This window comes from Mustela erminea, chromosome 13 (genome assembly GCF_009829155.1).
Source record: "Mustela erminea isolate mMusErm1 chromosome 13, mMusErm1.Pri, whole genome shotgun sequence".
Lineage (NCBI taxonomy): Eukaryota > Metazoa > Chordata > Mammalia > Carnivora > Mustelidae > Mustela > Mustela erminea.
The window spans coordinates 77447955-77475329 of record NC_045626.1 but is presented as its reverse complement, the minus strand read 5'-3'; the positions used below and the strand labels follow the sequence as shown (position 1 = coordinate 77475329).

The window sequence follows — 27375 nt, the reverse complement described above, 5'->3', positions numbered from 1 at the left end:
GGAGACCGAAGGGTCCACAGCTGACAATTTTTCCCAAACCTTGAAGGACAAGTAGCGATCAGCCAAGTGAAGAAGCAGAAGGTAGTGCCGGAAGAAGCAAAATCGGGGGCCATTTAAAGGGGTAGCGAGTTGCAAAGAAATGGCTGGATAAGAGGTTGTAGATTGCTGGGCAGGAAAACTCTTCCCTTCTTCCCGTCTAGGTTCTTTGGCAGGCCTAATAATTACACTGACAGGAGACAGATCAATAGGAGCAAAAAGAAAAATGTAATTTTGCATATACAGGTGTCTGCAGAAATATGATACTCAGAAGTCCCCAAAGCAGGCACCTTTTATACCTTCCGGACAAAGAAACAACCTATCAGTGAAGAACTGACCAGAGCAAGGGGTTTGGGCTTGGGGTCGCCAATTAGTGGAGAAGCACCAAGGGCGGTTCACACAGCCTTCTGGGCCTTGAATTTTCCCTCCCTGGTGATAAGTGGTGTAGGAAAGATGTTAGGGTTTGAAGACAATGGTCAAGAAAGAATTCTTGAGACATCTTCGGTGCAAAAAGGTTTTATTAAAGCACGGGGACAGGCCCCTTGGGCAGAAAGAGTTGCGCCGGGGTCATGAGTGGCCCATTTAAGGGTGGAAGGGGGTTCGGGGTAGCGTAAGTCTCGAAGGAATTTGGAAGCAACGTTTCCAGGACCTCGAGGGGCAAAGTATTGTTGTCTAATAAAACCTGAGTCATGAGACCCTTCAGACGTTTATCGGTGGGTCATATACTTAAGGGTTGACTGCCAACATGTATCTTGGGGGAGTAGCGATAAAGGAAGTTTCCAAAGGAATTTTTATATGTTAAAGTAGACTCACAGGTTCTTAGGGGTTGGGCTAAGACTGCCTTTTGGCTTTAGCAAAGTATCAATGTTGAGGCAGTCGAGTTCCTGGGGGAATGTCACTCTGCCTGTTTGGAGGATTTGTCCGTGGGCTGCAGGTCGTAAGGAAAGTCAGTAAGTTTTCTTCTGCCTTTGTTTCCCACATCACTAAGGATGCCTCTCTTCCTCCTGGTACATGGAGCATGCCTTTCACCGGGAAGATTTATTTCCTGCTCTCAGGGGGACAAAAGAGGGTCAGAGTGTCCTCGCACTGGCTGTATCTTAATACAAAATCATCTTAATTCTAATCATCTTAATTCAAAACCATCAATATGCCACAGAGGCATATTTGGGGACGGCATATTCTATTTCCCTTCAAAATAAGGCCCACATCTCAGCAGGCCTTACTGTCATGGAAGATTCGGGACTTTGTCCTGAGGACAGTGGAGAGCCGTGGAAGGGTTGGGCGTGCTCTGATGGGAATGAGGAGCTCTGCATTTTTATTTTATTTTATTTTATTTTAAGATTGTATTTATTTGTCAGAGAGAGAGAAAGAGCACAAGCAGGCAGAGCGGCAGGCAGAGGCAGAGGGAAATGCAGGCTCCCTGCTGGACAAGGAACCCGATGCGGGACTCGATCCCAGGACCCTGAGATCATGACCTGAGCCGAAGGCAGTGGCTTAACCGACTGAGCCACCCAGGCGAGGTCTGCATTTTAGAAAGCGCCCTGTGGCATCCAGGTTTCCCAGGCTGGGAAAAAGGAAAAAGACCAGGAAGCTACTTAGAATAACAGAGGCAAGGAAGGACAGTTTCTGACTCAGATGGCGGCAACAGGAAGGAAGGCAGTCAGGGGCTGTTGAAGAGGTTGAGCTGGCATCGCTTCCTGAGAAGCTGGTGGACATGAAGCGGGTCAAGGGGTCAGAAGTCATCTCCCCGTTTGACAGATGAAACACGCTGCTTTTTGCCACCCTAGCGGGACTCCTGAACAGCACACTCACCCGCGGCCAAAGAAACGCTCTACGTCATGCCTCCCTCCACCTCAAACGGTGTCTGCTAGGGGCAGGTGCACGGTGCCACGCCTCAGAAATGCCACCTGACTTTTGCAAAGGAATCAGAGAGAATAAAACCGAAGGAGGTACTTGGCGATGTCTCCACAGACGATCGGGTCCCAGCCGTGTTTTCCTTCCACCTGCTTTAGAGACCAAAAGGAACCCACAAACGGGACCCCACAAACGGGACCTCTTTGCAGGCTGAGTCATTCAGGCAGGACCAAGATCCGAATGGAAACTTTTGATCTGAGGGGTAAAATCCTGACTGGGCAAATCTCCCATTGTTGGGCATTACAATTAGCAAATGACCCAGGGACAGTAAAGAGATGTTCGGGTGTGATTTAATAAGAATGTGGTTGCCATAAGTACCCAGAATATGTTTGCCGTCAATTTGCTGTATACACAATATGCTACCAGTGCAATCTTTTGTGTATGCAGTTGACCTTTATCTCTGGCAATCTTGTCCTATAAAGAAGAGTGAAATCCTCCATTGCAAATCATTAGCACTCAGGAAATGGCTTTAATTTGCATGCTGACAAAGATATTAACTTGGGTGGTGGTGGAGGGGGGCACACTACAACACGTCCTTTTGTCTGAAAGGCAGTTCAAAATCTGTGTTGTGACTACAGTTGACTGAAGTTCAATTGCTGTAATAAATGTATTCCAAATTTCATCTCAATTGCATTTGCATTTTAATGAATGATTCTCACCTTCTTGTCAATTTGGCAGCCAGGCTAGATTTATTAAGTTATTGTATAAACAGGGCATTCTAATGCGGGAATTTAAATGCAAAATATTTGCTGGGTGCGTGTGAACTGGGGCTGCGTTATTAATTTTTTGCCTGTATGGGTTGCCTGAAAATTCAAGAATTTAAGGATGGCATTTCAGATGCCTTCTCTCCATCAGGTTGGCTCTCTCCCTCTCGGAAATCAATATGTCTGGGTGGGCTGACAAAGCAAGGCGAGAGCCAGCCAGATGAAAAGGGCTCTCCAAGTCTCCAGGCTCCACGAACTGAAAAGAAACTTGATTTCTTTGCTATCCTTTGAAAACAGTAAAATTTGCTTAAGTGAAAATTTCCCGTGTAGGCGATTCCCGTCTTTGAGAGCAGGACAACCCCGAAATCGGATTGCCGGTCTTGTTTGTTCATTTTAATGTCATTCTGCCTTTCCCCATTGAACCACTCCTGGTTTTACAGCCTCGTATTTCTTGCAGACAAGAGACGGAAAATATGAGTGAAAACCAGCTGGAGGAAGAGCCGTAATGCCATTAAAAGTTAGGTTTTGGTTTTTTGGATTTTGTTTTGTTTTGTTTTGTTTTTTAAAGTACATCTGGGGGGCCCCTGGGTGGCTCAGTGGGTTAAGCCGCTGCCTTCGGCTCAGGTCATGATTTCGGGGTCCTGGGATCGAGTCCCACGTCGGGCTCTCTGCTCAGCGGGGAACCTGCTTCCCTCTCTCTCTCTCTGCCTGCCTCTCCGACTACTTGTGATTTCTCTCTGTCAAATAAATAAATAAAATCTTAAAAAAAAATTAAAAAAAAATAAATAAAATACATCTGGGCTCTTGGTTTTTAACAAAGTGATTTGCGGAGGTTAATCCCCCCCACCCAGGAGAGAGCGTGACCATGAGTTAGTTCCCTTTGCTACTCCCCCAGCACCATACCGCAGAACTCCACAGTTTCTAGAAAGGCCCCTGTGAAGGGAGCTGGGCTGCTTTCGATGCTGTTCAGCCCTAGTTTCCTCTACAGCCCTCAGGATGGAGCGGATTCTGTTAAAAGGGAGACTTACGGCAAGCCAAGCGCCCTCAAAGGTTGACAGTGTCTACTACCCATGTGCTTCAGGAATTTTCTGCGATGAAGTGATCGCTAGCACGTGTTAAAGTTTTACTCCAAACCTGGGCAAGGGAAGCAAGCTTCTAATAGATCAATGATTTGTAACCGGAATAGAGTTCTAATAGTTCAAAGATTTCTTCCTGGAGAATTCTTTTGTTATGTTGGGGGTTTTTTGTTTTGTTTTTTGTTTTTGTTCTCTCTTTTTTTAGGATTTTATTTATTTATTTGACAGACAGAGATCACAAGTAGGCAGAGAGGCAGGCGAGAGAGAGGAAGGGAAGCAGGCTCCTGGCTGAGCAGAGACCCGGATGTGGCGCTCGGTCCCAGGACCCTGGGATCATGACCTGAGCCGAAGGCAGAGGCTTTAACCCACTGAGCCACCCAGGTGCCCGTTTTTGTTTTCTTAATAGAGGAAAGGGGACAGCCAGACTAATGCATCTCAGACCTCAGTGCATATATGAATCACCTGGGGGTCCTCCTAAAATGCAGTTTCTCATTCAGGAGGTCTGAAGGGGACCCAAGATTCTGCCTTTCTCACAAACTCCTAAGTGATGTGGATGATGCTAGTAAAAAGACCACCACACTTTGAGTAACAAGGAGCTAGTTAGATAGCCCTGCCCAAGGGAGGAATGATTTGTTAAAAGTTAAGAGCCTTGGGGTGCCTGGGTGGCTCAGTGGGTTAAGCCTCTGCCTTCAGCTCAGGTCATGGTCCCGGGGTCCTGGGATCGAGCCCCACATCAGGCTCTCTGCTCAGCGGGGAGCCTGCTTCTCCCTCTCTCTGCTTGCCTCTCTGCCTACTTGTGATCTCTGCCTGTCAAATAAATAAAATCTTAAAAAAAAAAAAAAAGTTAAGAGCCTTGTTGCAAGTCTGATGGGCCAGTTGTGTGGGGCAATCTAATATCCCGAAAGGGCTCTTTATGTCATCAAAAGATATCAGAAATTTGCACAAATATTTTATTAAGTATGCTAGATACTTCTTAGAATGAGCTATAAATTATTTTGTGATCTAAGCTCTATTCTGGACCATCTTTTCTCAAGTCTGAGGCGATTTCTTTCTTATTACCATATTTTATCTTATCTAAGAGGGACATTATCCCCCACACATTTGAACATCTCTGAACTGGGGATGTAATATACAATTATTTTCTTAATTTAACTGGCATGGGTCTTTCCTTCTTTGTGATTCAAAAATAAAAGTGCAGGGGCACCTGGGTGGCTCAATGGGTTAAACCTCTGCCTTCAGCTCGGGTCATGATCTCAGGGTCCTGGGATCGAGCCCCGCCATTGGACTCTCTGCTCAGCAGGGAGCCTGCTTCCCCCCTTCTCTCTCTTTCTGCCTCTCTGCCTTCATGTGATCTCTGTCTGTCAAATAAGCAAATAAAATCTTAAAAAACAAAACAAAACAATGAGAAATTCAAAGCTTTAAAAAATAAAAGTGCATCTTATAATAGACAATGTGTTGGTCAGCTATTTTCACCATAACGCTATGTAACGAGCTGCCCCAAACTCAGTGACTTGCAGGACATATTTCTTCCTTTGCACATGTGTCTATAGGTTAACTGAGGCTTGGCCGATCTTGGCTGAGATTCAGTGGGTTTAGTTCTGTTCCTCATGCCTTTCTCATTCTTCCGGGTTCAGCAAAAGAGTGGGGTTTGTTATCGTCATGGACCCAATTCAAGCTTCTGTTCAAGTGACATCTGCTAACATCCATAGGCCAAGGAAGTCACATGAAAGGCAAAAGCCAAGGTGCTGGGAAAGGGGGAGTGTGAATAATGACTTCAATCTGCCCCAGGTGGTATCTGGGATTGGGTGAAACATGGTCTAAAAGCGGAAAATCTAAGCCACCAGTTTCTATTCTATAAGCCTAGAAATGACCTCTGCACACAACATACAGCCTGGAGATAAACTAACTCCAAGCTTTACAGCTTCCTGCTGAATGTGCTTGAACTGGCAGCGCACAGGTGGAGACGGGAACATTTTGGAACCAGCTCTCCTGGCTTCCAAGCCCTGCTTTTCCCACGTTCCAGCTGTGATGGACCCTCATCGTTTACCGACAACTTTCCATGTTTTCTCACCTGGAAATCACACCAACCCCTCGGGAATGTTAGCAAGTCGGCAATAACAATGTTAGCAGTAACAGCTCCAGCTCCCAATCATTGAGTCCTATGTACCAGGCACCATTCTAAGCTCTTTATATCCACCAACTCACTTAATCCTCTCAAAGGCCCTTGAAGGCAAGATCTAAGATTTTTCCCATTCAAAGTTGAAGAGACTGTAGTTCAGAGAGGTTTTTGGGGGTGTGTGTTCTGTGTGTGTGTGTGTGTTTAAGATTTTATTTCTTTATTTGAGAGAGACAGAGCAGGAGTGAGAGGAGGAACAGGAAAGGGAGAAGCTGAGCAGGGAAGCTGATGTGGGGCTGTATCTCAGGACTCCAGGATCATGACCTGAGCCAAAGACAGATGCTTAACCAACTGCCCCTGTAGTTCAGAGAGGTTTAAAACCTGCCAAAGAGAGGGGTTAAAGTAAAGGTCCCATGCAGAGACTGTCCCCAGCAAGCCTCACCATGTACTTATGGCTCCTCAAGTCTGAAGGTTCTGGGGAAGAAAAACCTGGGCTTCCTTACTGGACAGCAGGACTCCATAACCAAAGACAGCCTCTGGTCTGTCTCAGCTAAGCCCTGCTCAGAACATTCCCACTGCCGAAGTGCGCAATCTCCATTCACGGGATCGCACGCAGACTCCCGTACCGAGAACATATGTCCCTTAGAAATAAAAACCCACCCCCATGCACTGGTTAGGAATAAGTGGCGCTGGGTAGAGGAAGCTTTCCATTTTATAATCGGCTTCTTCCTCCGCTTGCCTGATGCAGTTAATTATTTTACTCCCCATCGTTCCTCTTGCGATGTTAGCCAGGGGAGTTTTACAGCGTGGAAAGCGGTGAACAGGAGGCCCCGGGTGAGTGGATTTAAAGGCGAAAACTGCTCTTCCCTGCAAATAGCTCCCTTCACACAAATAGCCTGGTAATCAGCAATAATGATGGAGAAAATGTAGGGAGCATACAAGGGAATTAGATGGGAATTTGCTAAAATATTAAGTATTTTTAAACGGGCCTCCATGGTACCGTGGGAGCGCTTCTCGTTGTACCGAATGAACATCCTATAGCCTGAAGTTCCCAGAATAGACTGGAGTGTCTGACGTGAGGGCCCAGACCCCCCTCCCGAACCACGCTTGTCTCTCTCCCGGCTCTTTCCAGAAGATCTAGCAGCTGGGAGTCTGGCTGCTTTGGTTTGCTTTGGTTTGGATGGTAATTCCAATAGAACACCTGCTGACTAGATTCCCCAAGCCCGGTTCCCCTACCCCATTCTGTGAGTTACAGAGGCCTTCGCCACTCTGGGCATTTAGGGTTCTGTTACAGACGTGGTTTTACACAGGACCCTCCCTGTACAGGTCCTTGAACGAAATCTCTTCCCAGTTTCAACACCAGGAATAAGGAGGCATCTCCCAAACAGTTCTCTAAAAACTGTATGGTCATTAGGAATCACACGAGGGATTGTGTTTCCCTCCTTGCATTAGCCACCAGGATGCTCAGGGCCAAACTGGCACCCCTGATCACGTGGTACAGGTTTTGACACCTGTCTGACCTGATGTTGACCTTCTTGTTTTCCTTGCCTTTTTCACTTTTTAAAAAATGTTCTGTCTCTAATACTTTTTGGAATAAGGGCATCACTGAGTCAAACTGAGTCTCACCAACCTCTTCATTACAATAAAAGGACAGCTCACTAAGACTACAGAGGGAAAGGCTGTGAATTCTCTGAGGATGTGTTCACCTTTGTAATGCCAGTGCCTCGAACACGACCTAACACAGAGTCAGGGCCTAACACAGAGTCCAACGCCTAACAGGTGTGCAGCCTAAGGCGTGCCATGTCATAGTCAAGCCCTTTTCATTTGCTGTGGCACGGATCATCAGCGTGGCCCTTTCTATAAATTAATTTAATCGAGATGTGGTGGACCCTCACAGCCAAAGACAATAGAAACAGTAAGCAGTTCCATGATCGCACTGCAACAGTTTGAGCAGAAATGTGCTGTCTCACACTTCTGGAGGCTGGAAGTCCAAGGTCAGTGTGTTGGGGGATTGGTTCCTTCGAAGCCCTGTAAGGGAGACTCCATACCATGCCTCCACCCAGCTTCTCAAGACTGCCAAGCCATTTCTGGTGTTCCCCATTGCCGGTGGAAACATCACCCACATCTCTGCCTCCATCTTTATACGGCCTTCTCCCTGTGTGCGGGCCTCGGTCCAAACTTCCCCTTTTGATAAGGACACTAGTCCTACTGGATGAAGGCCCACCCTACGCCAGCACCACCTCATCTTACCTAGTTGCCTGAGCAATGACCTTATTTCTAAGTAAGGTCACATTCTGGATACTGGGAGTTAAGGCTTCAACCTACGCATTGTAGGGGGACACAGTTCAATCCATAATACACAGCCTCCATAATTCATAATACACAACTTCTTCAGGGGAAGACAGTGGCTTTGAAATCAGACACTGAAATCCAAGCCCAAAGCCCACCAAACTGGCCAGGTCTGTTCCGTCCGTGGGACCCTCCCCTTGTCATGCTCAATCATCAGACATGATGAGTCTTCCCCACACCTGCCTCCGCTCTTTCTGTCCCTGAAGACCATGGTCTGTCCTGGGACAGACACCTTTCAATGATGACCTTTCACTCCCTAAGAGAATCTGGGCAACTCCAAGGGAGGTTTCATAGGTAAAGGAGCTCTGACACCTGCCAGTCAAGGCCAAGTCACTCAAGTTAGCCAAGGACCCAGTGACCCACAGAGTCTCTAAAGTTGATGGACCTCCGGGGTAGGCAGGTGAGACTTCCCGGGGGAAGTCTATAACCCAGCGCACCGGACAGCAGGACTCTGTAGCTCAACCTACTACCAGGTTCAGACCCAGTGATAACGGCAGCGTCTAGATACAACACAGAGCTGTTATGAGAATACATAAGTTAATCCACGCCTCCAGGAGCAAGGGGGTTGGGGAGGGGCAGAAACAGAGGCGAGCAGGGCTAAGGTCTACCACAGATGTGAAACCCTGTCACTGCCTAGTTCACTTCAAAGGCCTCTTCTCTACATGGTTTGTTACATCTCGAGAACACACTGGAAGCAGGTGAGTCTTATTGAACTCCAGCAGCAGAGAGGGGCCTCTACAGCTCTGTTACTGGGTTCCTGCACAAGAGGATGTTAGATTGAGTTAATAGCAATGAACTTCTTAATTAAAATGGTAAAATCTACTGCCTCCTGGAGTAGCGCCCTGGAGCAAGGCTGTGGGGAAGGAGCAGGTGGCCAAAGCAGCAGAGCCCCTGGCATTTTCCTGCACATCCCAGAGTCCAGGACACAGCACTCCCTTTCTTCCCCTCACCTCTCCTTCCCTCTTTCCTTTTCCCCTTCTTTCCTTTCTCTCTTTTTCCCTTCTTTCCTTCCTTCCATTTTTAGAGCAGGACCTTTCTACCACAAGTCTTAAATAGAGCACCAATATCTAAATCGAATACAATGCATCAGTAGCAAAAGGGCATTGTGCAATATCACACTTTATTCCATGAAAATTAAACCTCCTTACTCTAAAATTGTAACTGCCCAGGGCCTTTGCATATGCTGCTCCCTTTACTTGAAACACTCTTCCTCCAGAAACCTGCATGCCACCTTCTCAGCAAGACCTTTTGTTGGTCATCTATGTATTTTAATTTTATTTACATTCAATTAATTAACATAGAGCATACTATTAGTGTCAGAGGTAGAGTTCAGGGATTCATCATTTGCATATAAAACCCAGGGCTCATTACACAACGTGTCCTCCTTAATGCCCATCCCCCAGTTACCCCACCTCCCCACCGACCTCCCCTCCAACAAGCCTCGGATTCTTTCCTAGAGTTAAAGAGTCTCTTACGGTTTGTCTCCCTCTCTGATTTCAACTTATTTTATTTTTCCCCCTCCCTTCCTCTATGCTCCTCTGTTTTGTTTCTTAAATTCCACATAGGAGTGAAATCATAAGATAATTGCCTTTCTCTGGTTGACTTATTTTGCTTAGCATTATACCCTCTAGTTCCAGCCACATTATTGCAAATGGCAAAATTTCTTTTTCTTGTGGCTGAGTAATATCTCATTGTCTATATACGTATATACCACATCTTCTTTATCCATTCAGCTGAGCTTGTATTTCAACCTGCACACACTCTCCCCCTACCCCTGGCAGCCATTCCCCTCCACGTCCCGACTTTATGATCTTCCGCAGCACCTCACATACTGTCTAGAGCTCACTTCTTCGTTTTCATCATTCTCCACCTGACTTTCCCGAGCGCAGGAATATTGCGGCTGTTTTGTTCGCTGCTGTATCTCAGCACCTAGAGGGAGTGCCTGGCACACAGTAAGAATTCAATAAATTACCGTCTGATGGTTGATAATGATGCAGTTATCCAAGCAGACAGACAAAGATCAAGTTGGGCGTGAATCACTGCAATGAAGAATCTAACAACATTTTTGAGGAATGACTCCCGCCAGCCTTCAAGCTCCCCCCCACTGTCCCTTTCCCTTCTGTCCACCCCTGGGCAAGCTAACAAGAAGGTCCAGCTGCTGCTGCTTTTGGTGCTGGAGGGAAGCTCAAGCCACAGACAAGGGACTGCTCACCCCAGCCCCACTCCCTGACCACGATAAAACCCTGAGGCAGTCACCGTCTCTGCTCTCGCAGGCTGATTTCAGACCTGCTTGGGAACCTCCCTGCTCTGCCCAGAAAGTCTCATTATGTGAGTACAAAGTTGCTTCACACCTTTTTAGTGCATCTGTGATGTCTGTTGCAAACTCGGAACCAAATTTTGAGCAAGGGGCCTCAGTGAAGTAACACAACAAAGGTTGCTGTCACATCAGCCCCAGCCCCCAGGTTGGCTCTGCAATTGCTTTGCTTGTGCTACAGCAAGAAAACCGTCATTTGTGAAATTAAGAGGTTGCCAGTGGTAACAGTTTTCTTTTTTATCAGGTTATCCTGTAACCTCAGGACACTCTTTTGATTAGTGGATTCAGAAGCTTAAAAGCAAAATAGAAGCACACTGTTGTTCCAAACACGAATTCCACATCATATCAACGGCTCGCATTCCTCAACCTAAAAATAAAAGCCAGGCAAAAGCACCTAGACAATTAAGGGCCAAAGTTATCTGTCACACAGTTTCACTGGGTTACCCCAGGTTACACATTCATTTATTTTTGCACAATTTTGTCCGAGAGGAAACTGAGAGATTATTTTGCTATGACAAGAGTATGAACTGGGAGAATATATGATCCTTGCCTGCAACTGGCTGGCTGGGTTGGACACGTGACACGTAGTATAGACATTCAGAAAATGTGACATGAGCCGAGAAGCAGGGTCTAAGTGTAGAAAAAGATGACTGATGTCACCTGTCAGTGACATATTTGTAAGAAACTCAAATACCATAGGCTGTCATTGAAGCTAAGACACATCACTTAAAACAAAACAAGATAAAAAAGACTGCCAATTAAATTAAGACAATGCTTTCTTATCCCTTTAGAACTTCTATTTCATAAAAATATTATGTCACGATTTTTAAAAGCTTCTCTTCACTCTCCTAGACAATTTTTAATATATCACTCTCTGCATTAAAGGGAAAATGTAAGAGAAATACATTGCTTAAGAGATTCTTTTTTTTTTTTAAAGATTTTTATTTATTTGACAGAAAGACAGAGAGCGTGCATGAGAGGGGAGAAGGTCGGAGAGAGAAACAGAGTCCCCATTGAGCAGGGAGCCCAATGTGGGACTCCATTCAGGGACTCCAGGATCATGACCCGAGCCGCAGGCAGTCACTTAACCAACTGAGGCACCCAGGCACCCCACTTAAAAGATTCTACAAATTTTTTCATATTTAAAATCCAGCTCCTCTGAATCCCATGTTTTCATTAAAGTCAACAGTGCTGTATGCAACATATCTTAAAAAGATGCTTTGCGGGGCCCCTGGGTGGCTCAGTGGGTTAAGCCTCTCTCTGCCTTCGGCTCAGGTCATGATCTCACGGTCCTGAGATCGAGCCCCGGGCTCTCCGCTCGGCAGGGAGCCTGCTACCCTCTCTCTCTGCCTGTCTCTCTGCCTACTTGTGATCTCTCTCTCTCCCTCTCTCTCTCGTCAAATAAATAAATAAAATCTTAAAAAAAAAATGGATGCTTTGCTATTATTGCCAGATTTTCTTCCTAGCTACTGATCCCCGGTCTGCAAATTTTCATACTGTCACTATCTTGATTTTATAAGAGTATGTTTTTAAAAAAATGTACATTTCAGACCCCAACTCATGATCCAGTGGTTTTGTGGTCTAAAACATCAAGGGAGGCTATTGTGTGGTCAGGCTGTCCAGAGTCACAAAAAAGTTAGAATGTGTAGATGATGACAAACACAATAAAATGAGACACACACTCGTCTCACACATGTTAAGATGTGAAAAAAATGTGCTTTGCAGAATTGGTCAACACAACAGAAACGGCAGGAAAAGCTTATACAAAATGAACCAATCTGGTATCTAACAGGATGTTTTGTAGTTTTGTACTGTCATTAGCTTGAAAAACTGTTTATAAAAACTCAAACATTTGCAGATTCCTGAAACATTTCTAGAAGTTCTATTTCTAGCAACTCCCAGATCAGGGCTCACTTCAATCCAGACCCCAAAGCCCTGAACCACCTGCTCCCTGCCAGTTGCCAGCTTTCGCTCTGGCCACTCTCCCGTATTCCTTCTGTGCTCCAGCTTTTTAAAGACACTTGTAGTTTCCTAAATGGGCCATCTTCGGATTCAGCCGTCCTAGTCAGTTCCAGCTGCTATAATGAAGTAGCATAGACTGCGTGGCTTGCAAATGACAAAAACTTATTTCCCACGTTCTGGACACTGAAAGTCTGGATCAAAGTGCCAGCATGGGCAGGTTCTGGTGAGGACCCTCTTCCGGGTTGTGGACTGCTGGAATCTTGTTGTATCCTCACATGATGGGCAGCAGAGAAAGGAAGGAAGCTTTCCCATGACCCTTTTAAGGGTACTAATCCCTTTCATGAGGGCTCCACCCTTATGACCACATCTAATCCTAACTACCTCCCCAAAACCTTACCTTCTGATACCATCACATTGGGGGTAGGGTTTCAACACATAAATTTTAAGGGGACACCAACATTTAGTCGATAATTCACCTCTTCACATGTATAACTAACTGCTATTCCATCCACTTATATGCCATTTCCCACGTGTTTTCCTACTGGTAAATCCCTACTTATTCCAAATGTCACCTCCCCCAGGAAGCCCTCTTAGATTTCCTCTAGGTCCCTGTAGCTCTTTCTACATTGTGCTCAGAGTGTATGTTCGTGGGTGTACTTCCTCTATCATACTGTGAACTCTCTGGCCGCAGATGCCTTATCTTATTGCTGTGTGTAACTTCAGTCTCCTCACAGTGTCTGGACTAGCAGGTTCTCAGGCAATGTCTGCCCGAGAAATAAATGAATGAAAAGTTATCCCTGTGTGATGCAATTTAAAAAAATACTGGGAAAGCTCCACCCTCTGCCTCCCAGCATATTTTTCCCAGTGGACATTATGAGAAGCCACTGCTGATGTGCAAATGTCCTCAGTAACACCTAAACTCTTCGTAGAAAATGAACAAGGATTAATTAATCCATCAAAATCTAACCAAGACAGCTTGCTGAGAACATTCCCCTCCAAAGCTGAGCACGAGAGAAAGACAAGGAGACAGAAAGAGGTTACTCAGAACAAAGGAAAGGAGGTCTCGCTTCATGCAGGAAGATGTCTCCAACCACCCCCTAGTCTGAATTAGGTGCTCTCTTCTTACAAAGCTCAGAGTCCTTCTCACCTCTGTCATTCTTCACCATCATTGGTTTACTCTTAGAGCAGCATTCTGTTCATCACCGTGTCCCCAGTGGTGAGCACAGTCCCCAGCACACACTGGTTGCTCAAGAGGAATTTTGAGAATAAAAGTAAATCTCGGAACCGATACTCACGGCTGGGGAAACATGGTGGTGGTTCAACACGGTGCCTAACAACTTCCCAGAGAGTCAGGACAGACAGAGAGATGGGTTCAGTCCTTCTCCACCAGAGTGCTTCAAACTCCAACCCCAAGGTGACAAACGGCAAAATGGGGGAGGGGTGTAGACCAGTCAAGCCAGTATCAGGACGTCTGATTAGGAAAGAGTGGTGGGGTCACGAAGTCTCAACGTATGTCACATGACACAGCAAACACCTATACACCTTACTGCCTCCATTTTGCAGCCCTTGTGAAGCGTGTGAAGCAAATGTGAGCATTTAGGTGAATCTGAGAGAAGGCAGCCTTGGCCAGGAGCCCAGGCCCTACAGGACTGATCTGCCACCGATTATCATGGATGAGCCCCTTCCCAAGCATAAAGGCGTCTCACCCTGCGGGGTGTGGATTATTACGCTCATTTCATAGCATCTAACAGAGTGCCTGGCACATAATAGTTGCTCGATAAATATTTGTTGAATAATGGACTGAAGAAGGAGCTGAGACCAGAGAGGTCCTTCTGGCTCTGGAGTTCCAAAGGCAAAGAGGTCCCTGCCCTGGAGGTATGAGGGACTGTCCTTCAGAGATGATCAGTCCCAGGACAATGTAACACTGTCTTTGGGGCACCTGGGTGGCTCAGTTGGTTAAGCATCTGTCTTCGACTCAGGTCATGATCCCAGGGTCCTGGGATCAAGCCCTGCTTCAGGCAGCAGGGAGCCTGCTTCTCCCTCTCCCTCTGCCTGCTGCTCTGCCTCCTTGTGCTCTCTCTCCATCTCTCTAATAAATAAATAAATAAAATTAAAAAAAAAATATATATATAGCACTGTCTTCACGATCAGCTCAACTTTGTTGCTCTCTCCTCCCCCCGCCCCCCAACCCCCTCCAGCATGCTGATCCAGTCGGCGAAGATAGGCCGCGGCTACTTCAGCATGCTCCGAGAAGAGAGCGCCTTGAAAAAGAAGCAACAGCAACTTCAGAAACTCAAAGAGGAAGAAAGACACAAATTCCAGCCAGCCAAAAAGATGTCAGACATCCATTACGGCGAAATTCTTCTGGCGTAAGTAGATGCGGCAGCTGCAGCGCCCACAGTCTGGGGAAGGGCTGTGCCAAGCGAACGCCGCCTGCCTGGGCCGGGAGATGGCAGTTGTCTCTCACCAGAAGCCCCCTCTCAGGCTGGCGTCTGACCATTGCTTTTAGTCTGCTCCTACCTACCTCTCAGCCTGACCTCCTGGGACTCTGTGGAGTATCTTCTGCTACAGATGTCTGCTCTCATGTCTGATGTCAAGAGCTATCCAAGAACTCATGTTGGTTCCCAAATGTGTCTCTTTCCCTCCCTCTACAGGGCCTGCCCCTCGCCCTAGGTCTCTCCTCATGCTGTTCCTTGGGCCTTCAATAACAGCCTTTCCCACATCCTCTTCTGACTAAAGTTCTACTTATGGAAAGCCCAAGGTGAATGGCGCCCTCTCCTGATATTTCCTGGACTCCAGATCAACCCCTTCCGAAACCTACTCAGACTCGGGGTTCCTGTAACATGTTTGTGTGCTCGTTTACTTTAACCCACATTAAGATCTCTATTCTAGACCTTCAGCTGCACCCTCAAATCCTAGCTCAGTGCCCACCCAAAGCAGGTGCACAAGAAATGGTTGTTGGCTTGTTGACTAAAGTAGCCCCCACTTTCTGTACCGCTCTGTCCTCTGGTTGGGAGAGGACCATCAACGGACCGGTCCATCACGAAATGTCCGTTCACGTAACAACAGCAATGGGGAAGATGACAGTAACAACCACAACAATAATTATAACGAGTGTCTAATCTGTGCTTTACGCACATCTTCTCATCTAAATCTCAAAATATTCCTTAGATAGGTAATACTTTTACCCACCCCCTTTTTGAGATTAGGAATGAAGTTTAGAAATGCTCACATAATTCCCCTGTTACTAAGGTCATAAATTAAAAAGCATCCCTGAGGGGTGTCTGGGTGGCTCAGTGGGTTAAAGCCTCTGCCTTCGGCTCAGGTCATGATCTCAGGGTCCTGGGATCGAACCCAGCACGGGAATCTCTGCTCAGCGGGGAGTCTGCTTCCCTTCCTCTCTCTGCCTGCCTCTCTGCCTACTTGGGATCTGTCAGATAAATAAATAAAATCTTAAAATAAAATAAAATAAAAAGCATCCCTGAGTCCCTGAGTGACACCAAAATTCCTAGGCTATGCCATTCCGCATGGACAGACTCCTAGGATACTTGGACTTCAATAAGGCATGAATCTGGGATGGAAAGGAGGTATTGAGGCAGGTGGGGAGGGAAGGATGGTGGAAATGGCCTGCCCCCATAGCCATTGTCCTGTTACAGCCGTGGTCTCAACCCTGGCTACACATCGGAATCACCTGGGCAGTTTTATTTTTTAAATACCAATGCCCAGAGAAAGATGGCAGAGTAGGAGGACCCAAAGCTCACTTCATCCCACGGATACAACTAGATAACACAAAATACCAATGCCCAGGGTGCTTCCCAGACCAACTACATCAGACCCTCTGGAGGTGCTGCTTGTGTCCAGGTATGTTTGAAAGTATGTTTGAGTATGTTTGAAAGTTCCCACAATGACTTCCATGTGGAGCCAAGGTCGACAGCCACTCTGCTAGGGCTTCCAGGACCCACACTGCCAGGCTGCCAGCTAAAGAGGAAAGGAATCCACAGCAGACACCCCCTTTCCTCCGCAATATGTCCCAAATTCTGTTCTTCACTGTGTTAACTTAGAGAAGTATCAATATGTGCTTCTTTTTTTTCTTTTTTTAAGATTTATATATGTACTTGAGAGAGAGAGAGAGAGAGAAGGAGGGGCAGAGGGAGAGGGAGAGAGACCCTCAAGCAGACCCATTCTGAGCATGGAGCCAGATGTGGGGCTCAATCCCAGAATCCTGAGATAGTGACCTGAGCTGAAACCAAGAGTCGGATGCTTAATGGGATATGCCATCCAGGCGCCCCTCAACATATGCTGCTTAAAAACAAGGGTCCTATCAGTGAGATCCTATATCACGTGACCTTTCTGCGTATGGCTCCCTTCACTTATCAGAATGTTTTTGAGGTTTATCTCAGACAGAAAGCAGGTTGGTGGTTGCCAGGGGCCGAGGGAGTGAGGGAGCGGGGAGTAACTGCTTAATGGGGAGGGGGCCTCCTTGGGGGTGATGAAAATGTTCTGGAACCACACTGAGTTGATGGTATCACAAGGCATTCCTACCACGCAGGAAATTCCAAAGGGTTAAGGAGTTCGGTGCCAAGAACCAGAGTCTAAGATCAAATATTAGAACAAAGGATATTCCTAGTGCTGTTACCACTTAGGAGACTACAAGGGTTTGGAGAGCCTTATGCCGGAAGCTGGGGGGCAGAGAACATAGATAGCATTTCTGTGATTTCACTAATGCCTATCCCCTCAAGGTTAGGGGGAAAAAAGAGAGTCTTGATAGATACTCCAGAAGCGTGGCTTTTGAGCAGGATCATTAATGCTGAATAGAAAGAGATGTGGTGGGGCGCCTGGGTGGCTCAGTGGGTTAAGCCGCTGCCTTCGGCTCAGGTCATGATCTTGGGTTCCTGGGATCGAGCCCCGTATCGGGCCCTCTGCTCAGCAGGGAGCCTGCTTCTCCTCTCTCTCTCTGCCTGCATCTCTGCCTACTTGTGATCTCTTTCTGTCCAATAAATAAATAAAATCTTAAAAAAAAGAAAAAAGAAAGAAAGAGACGTGGTTAGACCCATCAGTATCAGCCCAGCAGAAGTTCCTACGGCCAGCATTTCTGGTTAGGAAGACCAGAGCTGAAAGTGGACGGCGTTGATGGTGTCATCTTTCGGAAACGTGATTTTCAGAGTGAAAAGAAAGCAGGCAAGTCATGACCTGAGCCACCAGCATCCATCCACTAAATGGGCCACCAATAACGCCTGCTCATGGGATAGAGGCACATGATAGAGAGAAGGCCAGCCACTCAATGAGGAAGGCAGTTCTTACTTTACCCATGAGGGTTCCAAGAGCTTAGTGCAAACTCTGCTTTCCCTGAGCCCAACGGTGCTTAGAGCCCAGGATTCTTTTTTTTTTTTTTTTCCATTATGTTATGTTAGTCACCATACAGCCCATCATTAATTTGGGGGGCTCCTACTGAAAAGCAGCCAGCTGGCAGACTTTCCATGACATAAGGAGAAGGAAAGAACTCGGGATTCCTTCTTGCAGGAGCTGCACTCAGATTAACGGGCCAACGAACAGGCGCTGGGGAAGGGGGGAGAGGCGTCTGTTAAAGAGTCTCCTGCAACTTTCTCAAGGCTTCTGTTGCCACGTCTCCCTTGTTTGAATGGGGTTTTAATCCACGGTCATAGAACACGATTCTCTCTTCTCCCATCCATGTTTCAGAGCGTGAGACACGGTTTATTTAAAGTTTAATAAGCTTAAATATGCATGAGATCTTTCTTCTCATAGACATTGGTCTCCTTGTGTCTTATCTGGTGGATTCTAGGAGCAGCACAAGTGTGGCTGTTAAAATAAAAGGGGAGGCCATGACTGCTGTGTAGCCATCAAATGCAGGTGGAGAAGCAAGGGTTAAAAAATAGCAATGGGGGTGCCTGGGCGGCTCAGTGGGTTAAGCCGCTGCCTTCGGCTCAGGTCATGATCTCAGGGTCTTGGGATCGAGCCCTGCATCGGGCTCTCTGCTCAGCAGGGAACCTGCTTCCCTCTCTCTCTCTCTCTGCTTGCCTCTCTGTCTACTGTGATCTCTCTCTGTCAAATAAATAAATAAAATCTTTAAAAAAAAGAGAGAGAGAAAAAAAAATTGCAATGGGGAATTCTCCATACCAGGACCACCAGTGGATAAGTTGGGTTGGAGTCAGGACTTCTCCCATACAGCTGTTCAACTCTGGGCCAGTCACTGCACCTCTCTGAGCCTCCTTCACCCAGATGCCTGGTACCAAACTCCCAGGTTTGTTACGAGGACCCAATGAAACAGGGCTTAGCGTAGAGCCTGGCATACCAGACAAGAAGCCCTCAGTAACTATTAGCTATTATTATTCAATAAGGTGAATTTGATCTCTCTGGGCCTCAATTACCAAAAATCCTCAGATTTATGGCAAAAAATCTTCCTTTCCAGGCAGGCCCGAAAGCATCTCTCATCTAAGAGCCGCGTGCTACAAACATAATTCCAGTCACAGAAGTATCAGAAAGACAAGTGTTCATTTATAATACTTTTTTAACAAGGTATTTGATCTTGCACATTATAAAAGCGAGAGGGATTACTCCACTCTCCCCCCCACCCCCCCCATCCCCACCCTGCGGATCCAAGACCATAGGATAAGTTCTTTCAGACAGAAGTTTTAAGTCTGACAAAGTAGGCAAAGGGATAAAGAAAATCAAGCATGTCCCGAAAGATTTCTGCCTGCTAGCGGCTTTCCCACCGTGCTCAATGACCTCGTTTTTCAGTTGCAGATTTAGCTGAAAAGGTGGGAAAAAAAAACAAGGGTGGAATTTTTCTTGTTATCCTGGTTGAAGGAGGACAGAAAACCAGAGCTTAAGGACTGGAACAGTTGGGTTAATGTCTATGTCGTCTAAACCACTGGAGATACAGTTGCCCCACAGGGGCAAGCCTAGGTATTTGCTTCTGGCTCCTCAGCTCTAGGGCTGAATAAAGAGCGCGTGGAAATGGAAATCAGTGGACCTAGATTCTGGTCCTGTTTTTCAGTTAACTCTGTGACCCCAGGATCGTCCTCGAATTCTCAGGAGGAAGGTAAATTCCTAATGTGTGTCCCCACGCCACCTCCTCTGTCCTACTGCTCAGCCTCATTCCCCGCACAGAACCAGAGTGATCTTCTCAAGACATAAGTTGCTTTCAGCTTAAAGCTGAAATGGGGTTTTTGGCTGCCATTCCTAAAAGGATAAAGACCAAAGTCTGAGCGGGGCCACAAGAGTCTGGATGGGCTAGTCCTCTCTTTCTCCCCCTGCCCCAGCCACACACACTTCACCTACTCCTGCACTCATGATATGTCCCCCCACTGGAGGGCTTTCCCCTATCCCATGCACTTACTTAATTCCCATTCAACCTTCAGATTTTAGCTCACTGTTTGTTCCAGTTTCTGCTGATGGGAACAACCACACCAAAATTTAAGAACTCAAGGCAACAAACCTTTATTTCACTCACAACTCTGCAGCTTGAGCTGGGCGAATGGGCAAGGACTGTCTCCAGCACCACTAGCTAGGGCAGCTCGAAGAGTCCATTTCCAACACTGTGTGTCCACACGGGTGGCCCCTCGGAGCTGGCGGTTAGCTTGTGAGCTCGGCTAGGGCTGAGACCCAGCAGCTATGGTGCTTCTCCCTACGAGCTTCAGGCTGCCAGCTTCCTCACAGCACGCCCCTGACTGGGCGCTAACAGTGAGCATCCGGAGAAACAAGAAGGAGACGCTGCCAGTTCGTGGAGCCTAGGCCCAAAAATGGGCATCACGCCAATTGCTTTTGACAGACACGTTCTAACAGCTCAACCACTCACAAAACTAAGATTCCAGGGGAAGGGCCCATAGGGCCATCTCTCCCTTGGAAGAGAGTCAAAGAACATGGGGCTTGTGGTTCTAAATGGCCACGACCTCCTCCAAGAAGTATCCCCTGGCTCTTTTTCAGCCAACGCCCCTATTTTGTGCTATCAAAGAACCATCTACTCTTCCGCTCAGCCTCATCGCCACTGCAGGTTTCGTTGTACCTGTTTCTGCCCCTAGACTCTACGCTTCGCAGGGGAGAGCTGGGTCTGTCTCGTTCATTCATTGCTGGGTCCACAGCCTCCAGCCATCCAGAGACGTTCAATAAATCTAGGTGGAAATGAATGAAGCAGGGAACCCATCAGTGATTCAATCAATGAAGGTACTTAGACTGAGACTCAGAAAGTAAAAAGGCCCAAAGGGAATTCGCACGTAGCAGGAAATAAGAAGGCTGATGAGGAGTGAGAAGCCAGATGTGCATGAGTCTCTAGCAACCCTCCGAGAAGCCCACAGCACATGTAAAGCGGGCAGCGGCCTTGATCTTGGGCCCCACCTGACTCTAGCCAGCCAGAACACAGGCCCAGAGGAGCAAGAGTTTTCAAGTTTTCAGAACGAAAACGTCTCTATTTTTATGTGAAATCTCACAGTTTTAAAATACAATCGATCCCATTACACACCCAGTAGGCTTCTTAAAATGTGTCCATGGGCTAGATTTGGTCATGGGCATATATATATATATATATATATATATATATATATATGACTAAGGCCTGCTAGAAAGGGAAAAAAAAAAAAGAAACTATTTTTCTATAACTGAAAGGACTTGCTCCATGATGGTGGAGAAAAAAAAATTTTTAATATGGCATCAAATGTAACTTACTCTGTTTCATTTTCTAACAGTCTTTTTTGGGTAAATGGCCAGGGGTTTCAAAGATGAACTGCCTGTCTGGGCTGTGTCGCTTCTCTAAGCAAGCCCCCTCCTTCCCTTTCCCAGATGGTGTCTGGATTGACAGGAAGTTTCCATATTCTCCATCTTCTCTATGGGGCAGAGCATGGGGTTCTGGTTTCCCACAGCAGCCTGCCTGCTGGCTGTGGGGGCACGACTGGTTATGGCTGAACTTTGGGGGCACAATTGTATCTGCTTCTAAAGTTTGAGATCCCGATATTTCCTGGCTGATTCGACCAACCAATGAGTCAGCAATCTGTAGAGTTGGATGAAGTCTTTAAGGAAAGGGCCAGAAACAGGAGCCACAAACTCCAAGCAGTTCCTTGCCTATTGCTACTTTTCACTGTCTCCATGGCCAGGACCCCATGGCCAAGCTGAAGCCACCTTCCTTTCTCAGGCTGGAATTATTACAACGCCCCTAACAGGTCTCCTTGCCTCTGTCCTTGCTCTCCACCCCCACCACAGACCATTTTCAAAACAGCAGTGAGAAGGATCCTTTCTGAATGCAAGTCAGACGTGTCTTCTCTCAGCTCAAAATCCTTTACTCTCATTTAGAGAAAAGGCTAAGTCCCCGCAGTGATCTGTAAGGCTCTGTTCTCTCTCTCTCCTCCTCCCCCTCACCTCCCTATTGTCTCTGAAACACAGCCCCACCTCAGGACATTTGCACCTGCTGTTCACTCTATCCAGTGCACTGCCCCAAGACATCTGAATGCCTCGCTCCTTTATGCACTGCAGAATTTTTATCAAATGTCACCTTCTCAGTGACACCTCCCTTCATCACCCTATTTAAAATTGCAATTCCCACCACTCCCAGCCCTTCTGAATTCTCTTTCTGTTTTTTATCCCCCAGAGCGTGTCTATTTAGTACAGCAGGGTTAGCAAACTCCAGCCCATAGGCCACCTCCAGCCCCTAGACTGGTTTTATAAATAAAGTTTTACTGAAACACTGACATTTACATATTGTTTCCATAGGCCAACGGCTGCTTTCATTCTACTAAGTAGTTTCGACATAGACTGCATGTCCAACAAAGTCATAAATACTTACCTGGCCTTTTCAGAAAACATACCCCACCCCTAATCTTTGTTGACATACCACAGCATTTCCCCACTTATCTTGTTAATTCTATTTGCTCCTCCGCTAGGATATACGCTCCAGGAGAGCAGGGTTTTCATATGATCTGTTCACTGGCTGCACCTAGAAGCCTCATCTCTTGAGCTGGAATTATTGCCTGGCACATAGTAGGTGCCCAGTCATATCTGGCATAAAACCCTGGCAAGAGAAGAAGGTATTTGAAACGGCCACTCCTTGGGGCGCCGGGTGGCTCAGTCGGTGAAGCGTCTGCCTTCGGCTCAGGTCATGATCCCAGGGTTCTGGGATTGAGACCTGCAGCATCGGGCTCCCTGCTCAGCCGGACACCTGCTTCTCCCTCTCCCTCTGCTCCTCCCCTGCCTCGTGTGCTCTCTCTCAGATAAATAAATAAAATTAAAAAAAAAAAAAAACCCAACTGCTGCTCTTTGCTCACTCTGTTTTTCTCTTTCTGCTTCTCCTCCAACACCAGCACATACGATGACGAGAAGGTTAAGAAGACGGGCGCTGGATTCATTCGCCCCTTCATCCCCGTGCACAGCTGTATCATACTGCCCTCGCTGCCCGAGGCTCACGTGTAAGTAGTCCCTCCTCTGGCTCGTCTGCCTCGCTAGCTTATCAATGGAAGCCAAGGTGAAATGACTCAAGGGGCTAACGAGGCACTGGGAAACTGTTGAGCTGTTCCCGTGTCCTCCTGAAAAGGACATGGAGCCTGGAGCTGGCAATGCCATTTGGCGTACAAAAATAACAGAAAAGCAGACACGGTGCTTTAGAGCTAAGTGGCAAATCAGCTGGGACTGAGTCATTCCGTTCCTTCCCAAGCCAGACGCTCTACTGTCAAATAGTTTGCAAAGCCTGATAAAACCCATCTGCAGCCTCCCTGAGCGTGTGCAACAATGTGTCAGCCTGGGCTCAGGGGACATGTTTTCCCCAAAACTCAAGGAGCTCTATTTCCCAGAGAAGCACCTGCTGTCTCCTGACCCGAGGCATGAACTCATCATTGCATGGTGTACCAGGGGCTAATCAACCCTCTACAAAGAACACTCTGGCTTTCTAAAAACCTGGGCGTCTTGTTCCTCTTGGGTCTATTCCAAAGAATTCCAAACCCAGTGCTTTCTTTTGTGCTCGTTAGCCCTGTTCAATTGGAAGATTTCAGGTGCACAGACAGAAGCTTTTGACTTTAGGGCAGGGTTTCTCAACCTCCACACTACTCACATGTAGGGAGGAATAAATTTTTGTCGTGAAGGACTGTCCTGTGTACTGTAAGGTATTTGGAAGCATCCCGGGTCTTGACCTACTAGAAGACAGTGGCTCCCCCCCTGTGAGTTGTAACAACCAAAAATGTCTCTGGATGCTGACCAATGTCCCACCCGGGGGGGGGGGTGCAAAATCATGCCCACCCTTTCCCCCCGTATCTGCCCCCCGCTCCCGGCCATGTTAAGACACATGGCTTTAGGGCAATGAAAATGGTACAATGGATTGTAGACTTCTCTGCTCATCTGTCAAATATTTATTAGGTCCCTAAGGGGCGCACAGTAATACTGGCATTACTGACTTCTCTGTAGGCATATCTCATTCGGTTCTCCCAGCAGCCCTGTTATACAGGTGTATTGTTACCCTCCCTGCAGATGAGAAAGCAGCAATCAGAGAGGTGTGCTCCTCTGCCCAAGGTCACAGAGCTCAGCGTGGTGTTGTGTTGGGGTCTTCAGCCAAGTCTGTCTGACTTCACAGCCCAAACACTCGTCACCAGGCACCACACAGAAAGTACGAGCCTCTGAGGAGCTTGTGATATATTTGGAGAGCCAAGTCTCATGTACTGAAGAGTAGAACAATGCATTGTCCTCCATAACCCTCCCTAATATTCCAGCTTCTGATAAGTCCACTCCCCACTTTCCTGCTCCTCCCCTTCCGTTGACCTTATGACTGGATTCTTGATAGCGATCTCTTGATCTCTTGATCGAGAAGTCCAATTCATTTGTTCAGGGACTTTCCAACTGGCAACTTGAACTTGATGATCTTAAAACACCTCCTTGCAAAAAGAGGTTTTGCAATTTCTCATCATGTCCCTTGGAAACACTTCCCCTTCTGCCTGTCTCTCCTGTGGACAACCCTTCTGAAAGCAAATGGTATAGATCAGTGGTTCTTAAGCTTTCACTTGCATGTGGATCCTCCGAGGTCCGAAGTGGGGATGACGCCTGGAAAATGCAGATTCCTGGGCCCCACCCTTGGTTCATTTGGTCTAAACAAGCTGAGGCTTAAATCTACCTTGGAAGTAACTGGAGAGTTTCTAACTCATCCTCCTTCAAGACCCAGTAAGGAAACCGAAGCCCAGAGCAGGGCAGATTCTGCCCCAATTCTTACAACAGGAATTCTGACCTCCTCACTCCTAAATCAGATCTTTATAACCAGGTTTGTTAGATAGGCCAGGATGACGACGATGATGATGGTGATGAACAGTGGTGGTTGTCGGTGTCTATCGCCCCCTAGACCAGGGGTCAGCAGACTTTCTCCTAAAGGGACACACAGTAAATACCTTAGACTTTGCAGACCAGATGGTCTCTCTTGCAATTACTTAACTTCGCCATTGCAGCGTGAAAGTTGCAATGAATGGATGTGGCTGTGTTCCAATAAAGTTTTATTTGCGAACAGACAGTAGCCCCCCACTGGCTAGAGTTTGTAAAGCTGCCCTTTCTTCTCCTTGGCTGTTAAAAGGCTCTGGCTGCCTTTAGTGAGTGTATCAGTCATTTGTTGCTGTATTACCGAATACCTCAAAACGGAGTTGCTTGAAACAATAACCATTTCCTGTTGCTCTCAAGTATACAGGTGAACTGGGTGGTTCTGTCAGTTGGGGTTGGCTTGGCTAATCCTGCCTGGGTTTGTGCATGTCTGTGTGCCCAGATGATGGGTATGCACGATGCTGGCCATCGAGGTTGGCATCACTCACAGGTCTGTTGGATGACTGGTTGCTAGGGTGACAAGTATAACTGGGCCCCATGTTTCTCATCATGCAGCAGCCTAGCCCAGGCAGTCAGGATGGGTTCCAAGAACAGGAGCCCGAGCAACAAAGTCTCTTGAGGCTGAGGCTCAGAATGGACACAGTGCTGCTTCCACCACATCCTACTGGCCAAAGCATCAAGCCAGCCCAGATACAAGGAATGGGGAAAAGATTCCAGCTCTTGATGAGGAAGACACAAAGTCACATTATACAGTGTACAGATACAGGGAGGGACATTACTGTATTCCGTCTACCAAAAGGCATCAGGGCAGGGCATGCCTGATCAGTTCTCAAATCCTCAGTTGTCACATCAGCTGACACAGATCAGAGCCTGGCCAGTCTCTTTGCTCCAAGGTAACTGATCCCCACACTGGCTGAATATTCTGGATTGACTGTACAGGGATCAATTCAATCATGTCAAGGGAGCCTTGATCTTTATCTATAAAAACGTGGGCAGGATGGTCTCTAGAAATGAGAGAGAGCTCCTCCTTTCCTCTCTGAGAGGCCGGCTGCCCTGCACAGCCTTCCCATAAGCGAGGGAACCACAGGAGCCGTTCCGGCGCCCTGTCTGGGGCTGTCCTCAGCAGTTGGCAAGGGGTGCGTGAAATGGCTTGGTAGGTATTTTCCGATTTCTCTTGGTAGAAGCACAAAACCCTTTCTTCTCAGGGATGTCTCCGCCCACTCGCATTCAATAGAATGGGCTATTCAGCTGTGCTCCCCTGGAGTTCTGAACAAGGGAACTTCAGAAGCAGCCTCCGTGCACCCCCCTTCGGTGTTTTCATCTATTATGGCCCACGCTTCAGAAAATAAATGCCTTCTCTTTTAATTCGGGAAAATCCAAAACACTGCGCTATGACCTGACATACAGTCATTATGAGACAGTACTGATTTCTATCGCACCGGTCTCCAGGGACTTTCTTTTTCCCCCCACCCCCCTCTTATTTTACTGCACATGAGATGAACAATTGTCAGGTTTGAGGCACTTTTTTTTTTCCATTAAAACGTCTTTTTTTTTTTTTTTAGAACAGCCTTAGTGTGTTGGAGATACAGAGACTCTCATTATAACCCCTGCCCTGTCTGTGCTCAGCCTCTCCCGTTAAGCAACATCCCCCACCAGAGGGGGTGCAGGGGTTACCACCAATGCATCTACACTGACAAGGTCATCAGCCGAAGTCCACAGTTTCCGTTGGGACTCACTCGGGGGTTGTGCACGCTGTTGGTTTGGACAGGGGTGTAATAGCATGCATCCGCCATCGGAGCGCCATACAGAGTGTGCTCAGGGCCATAAAGGCCCTCTCTGCCCCACCTGTTCATCCTCCTTCCCCCAGGACCCTTAGCAACGACTGATCTTCCCACCATCTCCATAGTTTTGTCTTTTCAACAATGTCGTACGGTTGGAATCACACACGATGTAGCCTTTTCGGGTTGGCTTCTCTCACTTAGCCATAGGCATTTCCCCTCCATGTCTTTTTCTGGCTTGAGAGCTCATTTCTTGTCAGCCCTGAATATTCTATTGTCTGGGTGTATGTACCACTGATTATTTATCCCTCCAACTACTGAAGGACATCTTGGCTCTTTCCAAGTTTTGGCAGTTCTGAATAAAGCTGTTATATATAAATAACAGGTTTTTATGAGGCATTTCTTGTAAATGGAGGTTTTCACGAGGCACTTCTTGTAAATGGAGACTAAAGTCCAGACCCATTGGACGAGACACTATTCTAGTGAAAAGGGAGGGCTCTCCCTGGTGACAAGAGACAACATCAATATCATAGATAAAGCACAGATTCAAGAACCAGACTGCCTGGGCTAAGATTCAAGCCTTGCCATTTGCTGGCTGTTTTGAATCTGAACAGGCCACATGGCCTCAGTTTCCTTATCTGCAAAATGGGGATGCCAATAATACTATCCTCACAGGGATGATCTTAGTCAACATACGTAGAGCACTTGACACTGAGTCTGCTGGCACAGTGTAAATGCTCTGTGGGACATGTTTGCTATTATAATGTTGTTGTTGTTGCTATTCTTCATTATTTCAGTGGTTCTGCAAATGAGAATTTTGCCCAAGTTATCAGCTCCA

General features: G+C 47.0%; 1 protein-coding gene across 3 annotated transcripts in view; it reads left to right on the top strand.

Moving 5' to 3' along the window:
* CCDC60 (coiled-coil domain containing 60) overlaps window positions 1–27375 on the top strand; it is a 167650-nt gene that overhangs the window by 99499 nt on the left and 40776 nt on the right. For all 3 annotated transcript variants that reach the window (XR_004278087.1, XM_032310644.1, XM_032310642.1), the window contains exons 3-4: window positions 14670–14840; window positions 22776–22880. Coding sequence is in view for 2 of the 3 variants with exons in the window: in XM_032310644.1 (XP_032166535.1) it covers window positions 14670–14840; window positions 22776–22880 (276 nt within the window). In the remaining variant the exon portion in view is untranslated. The remainder of the gene's footprint in view (window positions 1–14669; window positions 14841–22775; window positions 22881–27375) is intronic.